This window comes from Dermacentor albipictus, chromosome 7, assembly GCF_038994185.2.
Source record: "Dermacentor albipictus isolate Rhodes 1998 colony chromosome 7, USDA_Dalb.pri_finalv2, whole genome shotgun sequence".
Lineage (NCBI taxonomy): Eukaryota > Metazoa > Arthropoda > Arachnida > Ixodida > Ixodidae > Dermacentor > Dermacentor albipictus.
The window spans coordinates 1580818-1599670 of NC_091827.1; the positions used below are offsets into that span (position 1 = coordinate 1580818).

At 48.4% G+C, this 18853-nt stretch overlaps 1 protein-coding gene across 3 annotated transcripts in view; it reads right to left on the bottom strand.

Moving 5' to 3' along the window:
* LOC135918016 (1,5-anhydro-D-fructose reductase-like) overlaps positions 1–18853 on the bottom strand; it is a 217370-nt gene that overhangs the window by 159385 nt on the left and 39132 nt on the right. The window contains exon 5 of one of the 3 annotated variants that reach the window (XM_070521488.1): positions 12007–12102. The exons of the other annotated variants lie outside the window; for them this stretch is intronic. Coding sequence (XP_070377589.1) covers positions 12007–12102 — 96 coding nt within the window. The remainder of the gene's footprint in view (positions 1–12006; positions 12103–18853) is intronic. 3 annotated transcript variants of the gene reach the window in all.

Genomic DNA, 18853 nt, shown 5'->3' on the forward strand with positions numbered 1-18853 from the left:
GATCCTGATGAAAACCGGACAAGGACTGAGCCGGCTCGCGGCCGTTTATTACCAAAAAAGGACTTCACACGCCAGATGACACCTCCTGATTGGTCCAAGCTCGTCACATGACAGAAGGGGGCTGCGCCATCTAGCTAGACTACTACGAAACATAAATGTATGATAACACGGAGATCTGGCAGAGGGCGACACTATACTACATCGTCCCCCCCCCCTGGAAACAAAGTAAGCATACACTGAAACGCGCACACAAGACGCGCACACAAGACGCGCACTTAAGTGCAAGGACAAATTCAGTCCGTCCCCGCCCAAGTTCACACACACGCGCACCAGTCTTGGGCACCAAAACACAGGCAGCCACTCAAAACAAAATCCGACAAGGAATACGGCACAAGACTCACTGCACCGCAACAAGGAACACATTTTATACCTGTGTTAGCGAAACATGTGAACTGTCTCCTAAATGTCACGTCGAGGCCCCTAGCCGTGGCATTTCGAAGACGGCAATACGCTCTACACAAGAAACAAAATCATCGAGCCACGGAGGCCGTTTTCTGTCACGATGAGGACGTGTGCGTACCTCAGAAGAACTTTGGGGGTTGCGACGCCTATCGGTCGACTTCGAAGACCCAGTCGTCCCACTACTATTTCCCTCCCCTTGGTTGGACAATTGATTGCGGGTGTCGCTCAAAGCTGGAGAGGGTTGCCCAGGAAGCTCCTCTCGAAGTCCCAACAAGTCCTGGGAGGCTACCGATTCCCCCACGGAATCAGAGACGACTGCTGACTGTGCAGACTCGGAAGTGATACAGTCAGACGAACTACTTAGCTGATGCTTAGAACTATGAGAAGGCGCTGTCACTACAGGCGAGTCATCGGAATGACTATCCAGATTTGAATACGAGTACAAAATTAAATTATGGGGTTTTACGTGCCAAAACTACTTTCTGATTATGAGGCACGCCGTAGTGGGGGACTCCAGAAATTTCGACCACCTGGGGTTCTTTAACGTGCACCTAAATCTAAGTACACGGGTGTTTTCGCATTTCGCCCCCATCGAAATGCGGCCGCCGTGGCCGGGATTCGATCCCGCGACCTCGTGCTCAGCAGCCTAACACCATAGCCACTGATCAACCACGGCGGGTAATACGAGTACAAAAAGTATCTATCATTTATACACAATGTACTACCTGCTGGTTTCTTTATCACTAGGGTTAACTTAGACACATGCCACCTCTTCCCATCACTGAGTACAAAAATAGATGGTCCTGTCTGGGCCTTAACTGTACGAGGTTTACTGTACTTAAAAAATCGTTTCCTGTTAAATCTTATTCTGGCGGTGTCTCCCACCTTGACACGAGTTGCCTGAGCACCTCTGCGTTTGTCTACATACTGTTTAGTCTGCCACTGTTTCTGCAAGACCCTTTCTTGAACTTGAGACACAAGACTGTCCTGTTCCCGTAGATCTACACAGAGCCGCATGGTTCCATCCTTCTTGCGCACCACCACGAGTGCAGACACGCACTCAGAAGCCTCGACGCGCTCGATGACGTCGCAGTCCTCGAGACGTCGCAATTCATTTGTGACCTGGTCACGGAGAGCCAGGAGTAGTCGGCGCAACTTTGAAGATACTGGTTTCGCATCTTGCTGCCGATGAATTCGGTGCACAATGTTGTTGACGAGACCCAACTCGTCACTGAAGAGGTGATCAAAACCCGGAGGCACAACTGTGGGGGTCTGTACTGAAGGAAGCGATGGTAGACGACATGTCAGCGACGTACCGTCGATCTGTATGCCCGAGCGTTGGATGGCGTCTAAACCCAGCTGTGATGTTCCTGTAATCGTTACGTGGAACGTGACGGAGCATGACCTTTGGAAAAACTGGACAGTGGCTTGAAACAGGCCTTGAATGTCGATGCGTTGCTTGGAGAAATTTCTCTCAAGTCCACTGTTGTTTGTGACAGCCTGTGCTGTCGACCAAAGTGATTTCTAAAATCTTCGGCCGCCATGAATGACACACACGCTCCCGTATCCACCAGCAGTCGCATGTAGACGCCGTTAACTACGACCGGAACTTCCAAATCTTTTTTTAGTTTCAAAAGCGCTTACCGTCAAGACAGACGCGGACGGCTGCCCTGCGGAAGTTGACGAAGACAGCGTTTTTGCGGAAGAGACGTGCTGCACCGCTGTTTGGGTCTTTCGACATACCGAAGCGAAATGGCTCAACGTGTGGCAGGCGTTGGATCGCCGATTTCTTGCTGGACAATTCCTGTGAGACGCGATATGGTTCCTGCTGCCACACCGATCGCATGCACCACGGTTAACGGAGGAGCCGTGTGCGAAATGTCGACCATCTTGGCGGCTTCTCGGAAGAAGTCGGCCCTCTTGGCGGCCTCTCGGAAGAAGTCGGCCCTCTTGGCGGCCTCTCGGAAGAAGTCGGCCATCTTCATGGCCTGCCGGGCTAAGTCGGCCATCTTGGCAGCTTCCCGGAAGAAGTCTGTCATCTTGGCCCGTCGACGGAACGCCAAGTTGAGATGCCTCGATTCTTCGTACCCAAAAACATGCACCCTGAATACAATAAAGCAAGGCGAAAAGCACGTGTACAACATATTAGAACAATGTATGAAAATAATCCCACGTACAACACAATATACACAGACGCAGCCGCGTATTCGTACGTGCACTCGAGCGCCAGTGATGCCCAAATGAACATCAGGAGGTACGCAGTGGCAATCGTCGACACGAAAGCACAGCAACAATTTACGGCTTCCGTTAGGGCAGGTACACCCGCGGCTGCCGAAACTTTCGCCGTGGCAATGGCCCTCGCTCACGCGGAACGCACGCAAAAGAGCGTCACCATAATAACAGATTCACAAGAAGCATGTCGCCTTTTTCTCAAGGGCCACGTGACCAAAACATGTCACTCAATAATACCGACGAAATTCGCCCATAATCACCGGATCCTATGGTGTCCAGGTCATACAGGCCTTGAGGGGAACGAACTGGCCGATTCGCTAGCCCGAGGTATTATTAACCAGGCCGACTCGACTGGGACGGTCCCAGGTAGCCACTGTAATGACCCCAATCCAACGAATGCCCGGGAGATTCTCGCTCGTCAGCGTGCAACCAGAAAAAAGTACCCTCCCCCTCACCCACAACTTAGTGGAGAGGAAGCCGCCAGCTGGCGCAAAATTCAGACTGGGGTATTCCCCCACCTTAAATTACAGAATGCCATGTTCCCCACTCGCTACAGGCCCGACTGCCCGTGGTGCGGAGGCATACCAACACTACAACACATTACTTGGGATTGTGAATCACACCCGTTTGATAAAACACACCACACAATGGAGCAATGGGAGGCACAGCTAACCAGCTCAGACTTGGCGGGACAACAGTCCTTCATAAGACAGGTCAAGCTGGCGGCCGAGGCCAGCGGGGCCCTGGACTAAAGGGTCTCCGACCACTGCACGTAAATCGTTTGTCAATAAAAGTTTCTCTCTCTCTCTCTCGTACATTTTCGGAGCCGAACGCGCGGTTCACTCGATGCAAGGCTTCTAAAGAGCGTCCAATTTCTTCTGCCTTGTCCAGGGACAGGGTTTCGCCATGAGCTAATAACTTTTCGCGAACGCTGGCGTTCGCTACCCCATGTATTATTTGGTCTCGGACGCGCTCATTGTAGGTTGTGCCGAAGTTGCACTGAACCGCCTTCTCCTTAAGTGCGGTCACGAATTCTCCCTCGAAGTGCCTTCGACTGGTGAATTCGTGCCTCTCTGCCAGAACATTTGTTGACGCGGCGAACAGCCGGTCATGCCGCTGCAATAGTTTCTGGAACTCTGACGCAGGCGGAACCTTATCGCTTGACGTTGACGCTGCGCCGGTTGACTGCCTTGCTGCTTCGCTTGACGGTGACGCTGCGCCGGTTAACTGCCCTGCTGCTTCCTGCTCCTCGTCTGCAAAGTACTTCCGTTGTCTCTCACGCCCGAGAGCGCTGACGAGCGCGGACGCTCGTCGCGCGTCCGTCCAGTCGCCACCGCCGGCCGCTTCGAGGTGGGCCTGAAAAATTTTTTTCCATCGATACCATGGAATTAACGGTGGCCCGGGCAATTCAAAAAAAGCGGGAAGGTTCGCCGTAAAAGAAGCCATGTCAGGTAGCGTGCAGGAGACAGTGCAGGAGACAAGCCGAAGCTCGCAGCAGGAATGTGGCAAGGAAGAACAAAGGGGCGGGAAGGCCTAGGCTCGGAAGCCTCGCGACGCCAAGTGCGTCGGCGGCGTTTGCGTGCCGTGCAGACACAGGAAGGGACGCTTCACTTACGAAGCTAGTTGGTTTCCCGGGGCTTCAGTCGGAACCGCAGCGGGAATCCCATCCTCGTCGCCAAAAGATATGTCGGCAGCGGCAGGCTAGTGGGGGCCCGCGCCCAGCGAACGCGCGGCGAGCGCCCGACGCAGAGAGAGAGACACGGAGCCAACTGCTCCTGATGAAAACCGCAGAAGGACTGAGCCGGCTCGCGGCCGTTTATTACCAAAAAAGGACTTCACACGCCAGATGACACCTCCTGATTGGTCCAAGCTCGTCACATGACAGAAGGGGGCTGCGCCATCTAGCTAGACTACTACGAAACATAAATGTATGATAACACGGAGATCTGGCAGGGGGCGACACTATACTACACAGAGCTCCCAGAAGATGGCGCCAGCGCATGTCCTCGTGCCCAATAGTTGCCAAGAAAGTTTTATTCAAGAAAATCTGCAGCTCCACGTCATGTTTCGTCTTCTTGATAAGGACACAAAATTGCGTTTTCAGTACTTCCACTTCCTGGCACAAACTTCAAAACACGTGACCAGTCAATCAGAAAGCCAACATGGCGGATAATGGCGGCCGTGCAGCCAGCATATGCGTCGAGAATAGAACCAACCAGACGGCGCCGACCTATTCGCCACGTATTCTTCTATCGCACCAGTCTCCAATACAGCACTTAAAGGGGCCCTGTAACGAGTATATATTGCCTTTGGACGTTTCCTTTTAACTGCTCGAAAAAAAAAAAACGAGGACAACAAGAAACACACACCACACCACGAGCGCAGACTGGCAATTGCTTAATATTAGAACGCAAGCAACATACGTATTTTTCATTCAGGAACATGTATACGTGTCCGCATTGTCACTCTCACATGTGCCGATAAACATAAGAACGTAAAAGTTATCTGCTAGGTAACAGTGTAGACCAAGATTGCGACAAGCGATCACCAAATAACCATAAGCCATTCTTACAGTATCATCACAAGAGGGAGAGACGACATAAAAGGAGAAAGCACAGGGAAAAACAAAACAGGAAGAGACCGCGAACAAGTGAAGGAAATGGATATTGCACAACAATAACCAGTGTAAAGGCGAAGGATGAAGACAAAAAATCATTTGACGAAATCAATAAGGCAAAAAAGAAAACACAACGTAACAAAAAACGGAGAATATTACACTGATCAACAAATGTGCCAATGACGTCATGAAATCATGGAGGCCCAAAATATGGATTACTGAAAACAACAATGAAAAGTGGGGGTGACGGCGACGTTTTGAATTTAGAAACGTGCTATGAAAAGAGTGAAACCTGGTGAAAAAACAAATGCTCGGCCACTTTCACAGCACAAAACACCTACAACAAAAAAAAACAAAAACAAGAAAACAAAAAAAACTTATACCACCAAAAGGAATTTTTTAAAAGGCTTATTCCAGAAAATTGACTACTTCTGGAAGCAACGAGACAGACGGCGTGCTGATAGATTTGTCGCCATTTTTTAATATGTAGAACGGTTTGATAACCTCTCTTACATGAAATTAAATTCGACGAAAACTCGTCTGGTCGGGATTGCTCATAGTCAAGGGTAAACGCACGGAAGCCGAAACGTCTTGGTTTCTTTTCTTTTAATTTTTTTGCTCGGCGTCCGTTTTACCCTTGACCAATCTCCCTTTCAGTCTGATCCCTCGAATGGAACAGGAACGATGTGTTATTGAAAATTGGTTTACAGGGGTTGTTTCTTCCGCCTTCTTTTCCTCTGCATATGTCACAGTGTAGGGCCAAAGTGCCTCCTGCCTTGTTCTTTAAACGCCACTGGTGTTCCCGTGCCCTTTCACTGAAACACCTGCCCGTTTGTCCAATATAAATGCTGTCACATGTCAAGGGAATCGAATACACTACTGTCCAAACACAATCAGTGTGGTGCGCTTTGTGCATGGTTGAACACTGAGGCCTTCTCTTTCTTTTGCCTCTCACCATAGGGCACACACTGCTGAACTTGCATGGGGTCGAAAAAACGACCTTGACCCCGTAGCGGCTTGGCCACTTTTTTGATGTTGTGCGAAAATCGATGAATATGCCCTGCACTTTTCTTACTTAATACCGTCTTTCTGTTGCTTTCTACCTTAAAGGTTTTGCAAGAAACTTTTGCAGGCGCCTGTGATTAAACACTCATGGTAAGCAGCCGAGAGGATGCGCCTATAACTTGTTGACTGGAACTGGTTTCTAACTTATGCTCGCATGATTTTTCCAGGGCGGACTTAAAAGCTAGGGCTATGTTGGCTCTCCTAACTAGTTTGGAATGTGCTCTTTCAAACGGCAGCGGGGCCTTCTTTGTCGTCGGGTTGTAATACCAACAGGGGTGTTCTGAGTCAAAATGAAGACTGAGGTCGAAAAATTGAGAAGAGTTACCCCTGGTTAACCAGTGGCCTCCACCGCTGTCCATTGTCTGGCGTCTTCAAAGGCCCGTGAAAAGGCACCTCAAGGCATCTCCTTCCAGGAAACCCCCCTGCTTCAGTCGAACCGTGAAGGCGTTGGCCATTTCACTGACAATTGTTGATCCACCGATCGCGTTTAGTCATAGCGGCGCCGAGGGGTTGTTGACGCGCCACCTCGTGGTCCCTACGAATCGAGTCACCGCGGCGGGTGCTGAAGGCTTCCATGGTATCTTCGGGGAACCTCGCCACGCTCGCAGCTGCAGGTGGCTGCGAAAACTTGCAAGCTGCCACCTCGGCAGGCCATTCCTAACAACCCCTGCCATATTCTGAAAGATCTCGAGGTAGCTCGTTGCTTTACTCTCATGCACCTGGATTCATAAGGAAGATAGTTGACTTTTCAGCAAATTGACGGCAAGCCGTTTGTGTTTCATCGGAGGAAAATCAATCTGCTTGAAATTCTTTTTTACAGCTTCGGTTGCCTTTCTGTCAACGGTGGCGGCATGAACAGGAACGAAGCGAAAAAAAGAAACAGAAACAGCTTGCCATCAATTTGCTAAAAATCATGCATTTGGATTCGTTAAGGAAGGTAGTTGAGAGCAAACTAACGAGCCACCTCGAGATCTTCTTCTCTGGAAAGACTAATTAACCGGACTGCCCCCTGATAGCCATCACTTCAGAAAAATACACTTGACAAAGGACAATTGGAAATTTTCTTCAATCAAACCTGCAGATGATAGTCGGCAAGGACCCCTTTTTAGTCCCATCTTTGACGGAAGTCGTCAAAAGCCCGGAGGAAGGTTTTCCGACAGCTACCACGGGGTTCTCGTTTGACATCGAGCACCTGTTCTACTCAAGCCCGCATGACAGTCTGTTCACCACTATTAGGCTACAAATTCAAGAGACTGGAGAAGTAGCCTTTCAGAATACGGCAGGGGTGGGCACATAGCATTTCCTTGGCTGTGAAGCTTTTATTTAAGTTCCACAGCCATTGCGTAGGATGGAAAGTACTATGTGTAGAAGGCTGGAATATGTATAGGTTCTTCAGCTGCACCTATGCTTTGCGATATCTATCTTTTGGCGTTTGAGTAACGAGTTCAACAACTAATTTCAGGGCATCATGTCGTGCGCATCTTCTTTTATTACGATGACTAATTAGTCATACTCCACGTGTCCGCACAAAATAAGATTAATAATGCCGTAGATCGCGTATTAAAGATATTCCAGTCAGCTTCAGGGAGAGGCGGGGCGGGGATCACATTCACCCACAAGTTATGCCGCGATAACTCCTTTCAGTTTTTTTTTACCTCAGTCTTCATTTTGACCCAAAACACATCTGTTGGTATTACAACCCTACGAAAAAGACGGCCCCACTGCCTTTTGAAAGTGCACATTCCAAAATATTTAGGAGAGCCAACATAACCTTAGATTGTAAGTCCGCCCTGGAAAAATCATGGCAGCATAAGTTAGAAACTAGTATCAATCAGCAAGCTAGGCGATTCCCCTCGGCTGGCTACCCTCATAGTTCAACCACAGAACGCCTCTGAAAGTGTTTTGCAAGAGCTTTAAGGCTGAAAGCAACAGTAAGAGGGTATCAAGAAAGAAAAACTGCCGGTCATTCCCTATATTCATCGAGTTTCGCACATCAAAACAGTGACAAGCCGCTACGGCGTCAAGGTCGTTTATTCGGCCCTATGCAAGCTAAGTAGAGTGTACCCTATGGTGACAGACAAGAGAAAGAGTAGGCGTCAGTGTTCAACCATGGACAAAACGCACTACACAGATTGTATTTGTGAGGTAGTGCATTCAATTCTCTTGGCATGTGACAAAATTTATATTGAGAAAACAGGAGGAAAACGGGAGATGGAAGTTCAAGACGATGAGCAAAACGAGACCAAGACGAAAGCGGGAGCCAACGTTCCGACAAGTAGACTTGAAAGAACAAGTCCACTTGTCGAAACGTTGGCTCCCACTTTCACCTTGTTTTCGTTTTTCTCAACATGTGAGGCCGGCACCAACATGACTGTGCCATTCACGCATTTACTTCTGCTAACGCGTGCTATCTAGTGCGCCGACGCAAAGCCACCTCATCGCAATGGCAGTGCTGGCGCAGAGTGTCGTACATCGATCGCTACACCATTTAGGGTAGAGCACGCAAGCTACGGCGACAGCGACTTCGATGTGCTCCCGGCTACCTTGTTTGGACAGTGCCGACTGTTGGCCAACGAACCTTGGGCGGATGAGACCCGTGTCGACGCTGTACAAACGGCGGACTGGATCAGTGCGGCATCGGGGTTGAGGCCTGCACCAACATGATTGTGCCACTCATGCATTTTCTTCTGCTAATGCAGGTGGGTTATTATTCGAATTGAGAGTTTCACCTTTCACGTATTTATGGTGCCGGTTACGTACGCCCCGTGGTTCAAGCGTGGATTCAAAGCCCCGTGGTGTGCAATGTCATGCCAAACGTCGTTTCTTTTTTACTGCGAAGATATGCATTCTATTTTTTTTTTCTGTTTTTATTCCTGTGCGGTGACGTAGAGCTACACCCTGGCCCAACTACTGCTGAAACACTGAATCTAATTTTGGATTACCAAAAAGAAATAAAGGCCAAATCACACGCTATCGAAACATCGCAAAATCAAGGCCAAATGGCTATTAGCCCCGAGAACGAACGCGAGCGGCGCTGCGAGCGGCGCTCGCGTGACGTCAGGGCACGGACTCGCGCCTGTCGTCTGCTACAGTTCGGGCGTTGTCTGGGCGCTTTCTGCGGTGTTTTCGTTTGTTCGCCCTCGTTCTCTCTGCTTGTATACTTATGGTGGTCGTCTCACATATATTTTTACGACGTCTTCCTTTGCGAACATTTATTCAAAGAGCTAATTTCTTAGACAACAATGCAGCTCTCGAAGGCAACGCTACAGTGCCAGCTGAAGCGACGCAGACCAGCCCATTGCGGGTTTTTCATACGCGGACAATCGCAAAAGCATAGCCTATAGGAATCCAGTTATGATACCGTACCTGCCGCGGTGCAACAAGTATGTCACAAAGCTGGCTATATACGACTTCTACAGCAGTTACGTTGATTTTATTCCGCAAAACAGGTTTGCTCACGACCAGTAGTTCATGGTATAATATCGAATTTTTGCATTTCCTCACAGAAACGCTCGGCAGTAGCACGGGGACTTAACTAATACTGGAGCATAGATTCCACACGCCTCACTTGCTTTTTTAACTGCTTGTCAACATTAGGCGGTTCTTCACGTGTTTATTTTTTTTTTAAGCGGCGGAAATTTGAAGTAAAGTTAATGAAGGCTTACAACTATTTACAGAGTACAAATAGGAATGTACCAATATATATTCCCTTTTCCGTGCTACACGTTCAACCCACCTCTTTAGAGCGCGTTTGTTAATGATTAATAATGTATGTTCCTCTTTTTTTTTGTCTATGTTACCAAGTGTATATCATTTATTTATTTCAATGCCGCAGTGTGTTTTGCATTGTTATTGTGGAAATATTTTCTGTCCTTTCATATATTGTATAACTGCAATGTTTTATGGCCACTATATAAATATAATTTATATGCCGCTTGATGTGTTACTCCATGCAGCCATATTGTACCTAAGGGGGTGAAGTTACCTCAAGCCGCGTCTGTGCGGCTTTTTTCCCTCATCCACCTCCATTCACCACTCCTCTGTACATGTGTGAGTGTAAATGGAAATTAATAAATCAAATCAAATCAAACTCACTTGAGAAATTTACTGGTGCTTGTTGCTTGAGGAATATACATGACGAATCTGTTTGGCGAACTGACACAGGCTGCTCGGCCTAATTTTTTTAGTGAAGTATGCCTGCTGAACCGCATAGCTGCAGCCAGAAAGAAGTCTAAGCGTCAATGACTAGTAGTACGGGACATATTGAAGATATCGAGATTCCCCCGGTGGAGGGTCAGAAATCAAGTGAAAGTATATGCAAGGCTTGTGGGGCTTTCTTTATGAATGTTTGAATGAATGAATGAATGAATGAATGAATGAATGAATGAATGAATGAATGAATGAATGAATGAATGAATGAATGAACGCGACGAAGCGAATAGTTATCCGTTTGTATAATGAAATAACGCTGGATCGAGACATGGTGAGACAGAAGGTGCTTGAATTTTCCTTTTGTAGGCAATCTAAGCTGCGGTGTAGTAGCTCGAGAATACTTTAGCCATTCCAGTTGGTGCTGTAAAAGAATGCTTTATGGTTTTAACTCGAAGTTGTAGTGAACTGATGGGTTTCGCGAACATAGCGTGCCTCGCCATACGGACAGTCGATTGCTACCGTTACGTGATCAGGCATGTGCCATATTATTGTCGCTAAAGGCTACTGAGGGCCACTATGAAACATTTCATCACTTTCAATTGAGTGGCTCTCGATCTTAACAACGAAACTTTTCTCTCAGGTGATTGCTACTATGGTGTTTGTGAATTAACTATGTAAATACTCTACATGACGCGCCGTCGTGTTAGCAGCCATGAGCAATTCGTTTTTTGAAGGCCTGTTTCAGAGGGGGATGAATATAGCAGCAAACTTTTTCATAAGAAATGCGCGCCTAACTATTTTTTTACGCATTAATGAATGGCCATATTTGAATAGAACAACACACCAGAGTAATAGGAATCATGATGACAGCTTCGCTGGGCAGTGTTTTTCTAACATCGGATAACGTGTTGACGCCAATTACCAAATTTTTCTTCCACGTAAAATGCAATGCCTCTCATAGCTAAATACTAAAGGAATGTTAAGTGTTTAGCGAGGCATCATAGAAAACTTCGCGCGTTGAATTTGCAGATATTCTTTTTTTAGTCAAAATTTACCGATAGACACGGCGAATATATGCATTGCAAAACCTAGTAGACCCCTTTAACGCTACTTAGCTTGCGATATCCAAGACGCAAAGTTTCTCGACTCACACGCTTTTGAAGAAGAAACTGTGGTTAAGGTATGGCAGCTGAAAGAAGCCGACGTATTCTTCAATACGTACGGCTCGAGCCACCCATACCCCAAGCATACACGAAGGGAACGAGCGCGCGCGGCAGCCGAGCGAGCCGGAGCGAGCGGAGTCCTGGCCGTGACGTCACTCGCGAGAGGGCGCCACTCCTAATTCTCGCCGCTAATAGAAGAGCTGAAGTCACGAATAGATTCTGTAAACAGCGCAATAACAGAGTTCGCAAACCTAAGAGCAGCTGTTACTGAATGTAAGAAGAAGATGGAAGATACCGCACGGTAAAGGTACTTACCCCGTAAAATAGACGGCTTGGAAACCGCAGCAGGCGATGTAACCTGATATTTTGTGGTGTACTCGACAGGTGAAAGTCGTGAACTGCCCACTGTCTCTGAGAAAAAAGTACAAGGTATTGTATCACTTTTAAGACTAGCGCCAGTGCAGATTGAAAGGGCACAAAGACTTGTCCCGTCCCAGGCCAATAAAACTAGGCCTGTGATTCCAATGTTTTCAACGTTTAACGATAACTAGGCAATTCTAGCCAATGCAAAGAAACTAAACGGATCCAATAAAAGTATATCAGAAGATTTTTCAGAGCCAGTGCGCAGAAAAAGAAAGTTTCCTTATTGATTCGGTAAAAGGAATGCTCTTGATGGTGCTCGCTATTGGATCTTGCCGTTGAGTGCGGGAGTTGGCCGACGTTGAGGGGGATTTTAAGGTGAAACTGAAGGTTTATTTACATTATTTACTGCAATAACACAAAGTAATTAACAGTCGTAAAGTCATTGAAGGCCAGCAGAAAATCGGACGCTGCAGCCCGTGGCAAGCAGAACGACAAAATGAACGAATGCTTCTCTCTGCTCTCGCTTTTAACCCCTTCGGGGTCACGTCATTTTAGGCCAATCGGCGAGCCCACTCAGGTGTCGTCATTTTCCTCCAATGGTAGGCGCCCGTGCAAGTGCAGTCATATTCGGCCGAAGGGGTTGCTCCAAGGGCTCCCCTGTCGGACGGGTGAATTGTCACCAGCATTGCCTCATGGCCTGCAAGTGCCTTCACAATCGGCAGATGGGGTTGTTCTTCGAACGACCTTTCAGAGCTGCAAAACAGCTTTGCTCGGAACCAAGATCAACTACCTGGAATTGTGCCAGGCTCCGGTTGCACTTTCGGGAAGAATCAAGCAGGGGTGGAGACAATAGCTCGACGGGCGGCACCTTAGGTGGGAGTCGCCAATTTGTCTGACAGGTCCGGGAACGTGTTAGACGTGCTTCTGCGCACCTTAATTGGAATGCGATGGCGATTGGATGTGGTCGGGGAACTCGAGTGATGCCAGGAAAACCTAAAATATGGTAAGCTGTTTTTAAACAGGTAAGCATAGGATGTATGGGTCCCTTGCTCGAAATAAAGATTGTTGCAAGTTAGCGCCTGTGTGTGTCACGTCTCACTTTCGTCCTTGTCTTTTTAACGCGCTATAAGCCTCACGGTGCAGAATGATTATTCACCAAGCGACGCCCACCGCGTCGACGCCGGATTTTCTGCGACATGGGCCCGAAATCCCCCTGCAGTCGGCCCGAGTAGAGGGGGAGCACCGGAGTCAATGTATCGGGGTTGATGAGTAAGCTCTGGCACGCGGCGATCCGGGGTGCCAAGTCTTCTTCCCATCTGACAACGGTGTGCACGACAGGAGTGTGGCACAAAAGAAAGACGACCCGAAAAGCTCGTGCCAACATTTACGCCGTGTCGCATGTGCACAATGTCCACTGGACTCCGTAACTAGGCGTAACTAGGCGCCCCACGAATGCAGTGCAGGAGCTGCCGCTTATGTCTGCGTGCTCACCCGCAACGACAGCAGAGGGAGGGGAGAATGTTAGCGAGGGAATAGAGAGAGAGGAGGCAGTTTTGTGAGCTACAACGCAAAATACCAGAACGGCGCTGAAGCGGTCACTTAGTGCCGACGAGACTACAGTGTACTAGAATTATTCTAGAACACTATAGACGAGACGAAGGCTCGCATAAAGTGTCGAGCGAAGCAAGAACAACAAACACAAGCGGAGCAGCCAAGGTAACATTTTACATCCCGTCACGACTGTCGTATGCCCTCAATATATCACCGCCGAATAACGTCAACAGCAGATGGTGGTGGTGGTGGTGGTGAATTGTAGCAACAGGCGGGTTTAGCCTGGCGAACAAGGCCGGCAATTGCTCCGCCCGAGCGTCACGCACAATACCGCTGATGGGTTTCACCATATGTCCATCAAACCGGTCTCTCTTAAGAAGTCGATGAGGAGACGTGAAGTTTCTTTGCGGGCCATCACTGATCCCTCGGGAAATATAAGGTGTTGCAGGCGCGCATGCGGAAGGTCCTTGTTTTGCAAATTCTTCAGGAGAGTGTCTCTTGCATCTTGGAATTTCTGGCAGGACCACAAAAAGTGCTCAATGTCTCCTGTCTCGTTGCATGCCGTACAGTTCGGAGAATTTATTCGCCCCGTTTTAAATAACCAGGCCGGTGTGTTAGCAGATCCTGTCCTTATACGATGTAGAAGTGAGGCTTCCCCTCGGTGTAATCTCTTGGTTACGCAGGGCATATGCGGTGGAACCCAAAGCGACGCAAAGTGATTTCGAATTTCAGATTTTTGCACTTGGTTACTCTTTGGAGCCTTGATTTTGGGAGGATGATATAGCGCTGCGTATGCAAGCGCATCAGCTTTTTCGTTTCCTGAGATACCAATGTGGGAGGGAATCCACTGAAACTTTACTGTGAAGCCTTTGTTGTTGAGGTCTTTCACGATGGCTAGGGATTTGCGTGGGAACTTGAGGGATGGCAAACCACGGTATACTTGTTGTAATGCGGCCTTTGAGTCCGTAAGGACAACCACATTCTGCGGAGGCAAAGTCTTTAATTTGCGCAGAGCAGAAGCTATCGCTACGCCTTCCACAACTGTCGACGAGGCTGTACAGTCCAGACGCCCAGACCACGTATATCTTAGAGAGGGAATGTAGTATGCAGCTGCACAGCGGTCTTCGTCTGCCTTGACAGAGCCATCTGTGTATACTTGTAGGTGATTCGGGTAAGTCGTGTTTAGGTGTTCCAGGACTAATGACTTGGCTTCTGCAGATGGAATGCAGCTCTTTGATTGCAATCGTGGTACACTTAAGTTGCATGTGATGTCCTCGTATGTCCAGGGTGGTTCAATCCTTTCTCTCGGTCTCGAGCAGCGCAATCCTAATACGCGAAGCGTGTTCAATGCTGCATAAAAATGTGAGCGCGGTCTGTTACCTATACGTCGTAAGAGGGCTCTACCGGGCGTAGACTCACTCAATCGTAGAAGCTGGATCATCAGAGCCTCGGAAGCCTGAAGTCGTAGAGGGCGTGACTCAGCTTCGTAGAGCACTTTCTTGTTTGACGCTGGCTGAGGGACTCCAAGGCAAAGTCGTATACCTTTTCTGTGGATGGCTTCTAAGCGCTCGTATTGGCTGTCTGAGGGTGACATCAGAGGTAGCTGATACAGGACTCGACTGGTAACCAACGCTGTATGTAGCCGTAGCATTGACGTCGGGTGGTTGCCCCAGCGTATGCCAGCGACTCGCTTGAGCACATGTAGCCTGGGTGACGATGATGCCACAACGTGGTCAACACCGCGGCGCCAGAGTAGCCTGTGGTCTAAGGTAACGCCCAGAAATCGGACGTTGGTGACCTGTCGAATCTGGTATCCGTCCAAACTCAGCGTCAGGCGTGTAGATTTTCTTTTCACTCCAGGAAATAGTACGAATGATGATTTCTCTGCTGATAGTGTTAATCCAAGCGTTGCCAAGTGACCCTGAATTGCTTTTACTGCTCCCTGGGCTATTCGTGCGAGGCGGCGATGCTGGTAGCCGGAGACCCATATGCAGATATCATCGGCATATATAGACATCTTCACTGGTGTTTGATGGTTTAGTACTGTTGGGAGGCTACTCATGGCAATGTTAAATAATAAGGGAGATAAAACACTCCCCTGTGGCACACCACGAAATATACGTATTTCATCGCTCAAAGTGTCGCCAAGACGAACTCTGATGCGACGATTATTAAGGAACGCATGTATGAAGTGCAAGAGGTGACCCGTGACGCCTATAACTTGTAACTGGCTGATGATGGCTCTTCGAGACACGTAGTCGTAAGCCTTAGAGACATCCATAAAAACAGCAAGTGTCGACAGGCCGTCCGCACTGTAATGTTCTATGTGACTTAGCAGGTCCAGCACATTGTCTTGAGCGCTTAGACGCTGCCGAAACCCAGTCATGCACGATGGTAGTTTTCGACCGTGTTCGACATACCAAGTGAGTCTTGTGCATGCCATCTTCTCCATTAGCTTCGCTGCACACGAGGTCAGTGATATCGGTCTGTATGAGTCCAGAGCTGCAGGATTCTTTCCAGGCTTCAGAACCGGCACCACCCATGCTACCTTCCATAAATGTGGGATAGCCCCACTGGCCCAGACTTGGTTGAAAAATGCCAGCAAATCACGCCGCCTCTCAACCGGTAGGTTAGTCAGCATCTGATTACTGATAAGGTCAGGTCCCACCGCACAGCGACGTCGGAGGCTGCTCATGGCTAGTTCCAGCTCTCTGAGTGTAAAAGGAGCATCCATTAGGGACGAGGATAGCGGCGGAGGCGGGTCGGTTGTGCTGGCTGACCTGCCAGAAGAGTATATTTCAGCGAACGCATTCGCAAGACAAGCGAGTGTCTTGCCTAACTTCAATGCTAGGGCCTCAAATGGCTTGTGTGGTCGAAAGTTTCCAGCAAGGTTATTAACGACCCACCATATCCTTGGAACTGGTGTGAAGACCGATAGGCTTGCACAAAATGATGCCCATTGATCTCTTCTTAGTTTCCTTGTATACCGCCGAATCACTGCGTTAATCCTGTTGTATATAGTCTTCATTGGTGGGTCACCCTTCGTCCTCATCAGCCTCCGTTCCGCTCTTCTACGGGCAGCGCATAGATTTTTGAGCTTTAGATCCGGAGCGGGGAAGTGGTCGGGTAGCTTCAGCTCAGCGGTAGCCAATCTCTTGCTACGTAGCATGTCCGCGAACAGGTCTCCAGATGATTCGCTTAGGCCGTCCCTGTACGTATCCCAATGCGTCACAGGACAGGATCTTCGGCCGTTGGTTCTATATCCAGCAATGTTAACGAAGACAGGAAAATGATCACTGCCCATTCTATCTTTGCTAGTCGTTGACGATGCGAGGATGTCCGTGGAATGTAACGTCAAGTCAATGACACTGTAAGAGGCCGGTGGTCGAAAAAACGTCGGCTGTTTGTCATTTGCCACGGAGAGTCCCTCGGTGTTTAAAGCTCTAACAATTTGCTTTCCACGTGCATCAGTCGTCTTGTCGCCCCAGAGAGTATGGTGCGCGTTAAAGTCCCCACATATAATCCTCGGAGCTGGGCAGCGGCTGCAGAGGTCTCTTATAATTTCTCCCATCGGGGCCTTCTGACGAGAGCTCACATATACGGAGGCCACGCTGAGACTTCGGTTTCCCAGCCGCACTTGTACAGCAGTGACTTCCAATGCACTGCTGCAAAGGTCTTGAACTGGTAGAACGTAATGTGGTATTTCCCGTCTCACATATAGCATGGCGCTTCCGTTCGGAAATGTCGGAATACTTTGGTTTCCATGTGCGACATAACCAGCAATTGATCTGGAACTTGGAAGACCAGCCTCGGACAGGGCCAATATTGGCACAGGCATGTTGCGTAAGAAAAGCGACAGTTCAGGTAAGTGGCACGCAAGACCCGCACAGTTCCATTGCATAATAAGTGGCACTTGTGGACGAGATGGTGAACATTGTGTCCTGACCGCATCCATATTGCTTGGTGCTTTAAGAAGAGGCAGAGCTTACAATCACCGACTCGAGAGCCAGGACTACTTCGAGCATTTCCTTCATCGAGCTCGCCGGCATCTTCTCTATGTGTGATCGCAAGGCCTTGAAGAGAGCACGTAGCACCTGCTGACAGTCCTCCTGTTGATTTTTTTTCATCGCAACGCGATTCGGGTCGCTGCAGTGCAGACACATAACTTCGCTGCTCCGGTTGTAGACAAAGCTTCGCTTACGTCGATTTCCACAGTGCGTGGGATCTGCATATTTTTGATAACGAAACGTTGCTGTTCGATTCGAGGGATCAGACTGAAAGGGAGATTGTCGAAGCGTTCTGCACATTAAAAGATGGCGACAAATCAATTAGTACGCCATCTGTCTCGTTGCTTCCAGAAGTCAATTTTCTGGAATATGCCTTTAAAGAAAATCCTTTTGTTGGTCTAAGGTTTCTTGGTTCTCGTTTTTTTGGTTTTGCTTGTTTGGGTGTTTTGTGCTGTGAAAGCGGCCGAGCGTTTGTTTTTTCACCAGGTTTCACTCTTTCCATATAGGGGTTTGTAAATTCAAAACGTCGCCGTCGCCCCCAATTTCCGCGGTTGTTTTCAGTAAGCCATGAGGCTAGGCTTTCATGTAAGCGATGCTTTCATGACGTCATTGCCACATTTGTTGATCGGTGTGATATTCCCCGTTTGTTATGTTGTTTATTGTTTTCTTTTTGCCTTTTTGCTTTCTTCAAAGGATTTTATGCCCTCATCCTTCGCCTTTACACTGGTTATTTGTTAAGTGCAATATCCATTTCCTTCACTTGTTCGCGGTCTCTTCCTGTTTTGTTTTTCCCTGTGCTTTCTCCTTTTATGTCATCTCTCCCTCTTGTGATGATACTGTAAGAATGGCTTATGGTTATTTGGTGATCGCTTGTCGCAGTCTTGGTCTACACTGTTACCTAGCAGATAATTTTTACGTGTTTATCGGCACATGTGAGAGTGACAATGCGGACACGTATACAGGTTCCTGAATGAAAAATACGCATGTTGCTTGCGTTCTAATATTAAGCAATTGCCAGTCTGCGCTCGCGGTGTGCGTTTCTCTTGTGACCTCGTTTTTTTTTTTTTCGCGCCTAAAGACCAAACGTCTAAAGCTATGAACCAAGTGGCCCGCCAAAACGGCCTACTAGAGCACATTACCTCCCAGGAATGTTCAAAGAGTTAATGCTTCGAGGGCGATATTTATTTTTTCTTCCCCCTCATAGCGTCCTCCGTTGGGATGGAGCTGCACGGCCGCGGTGG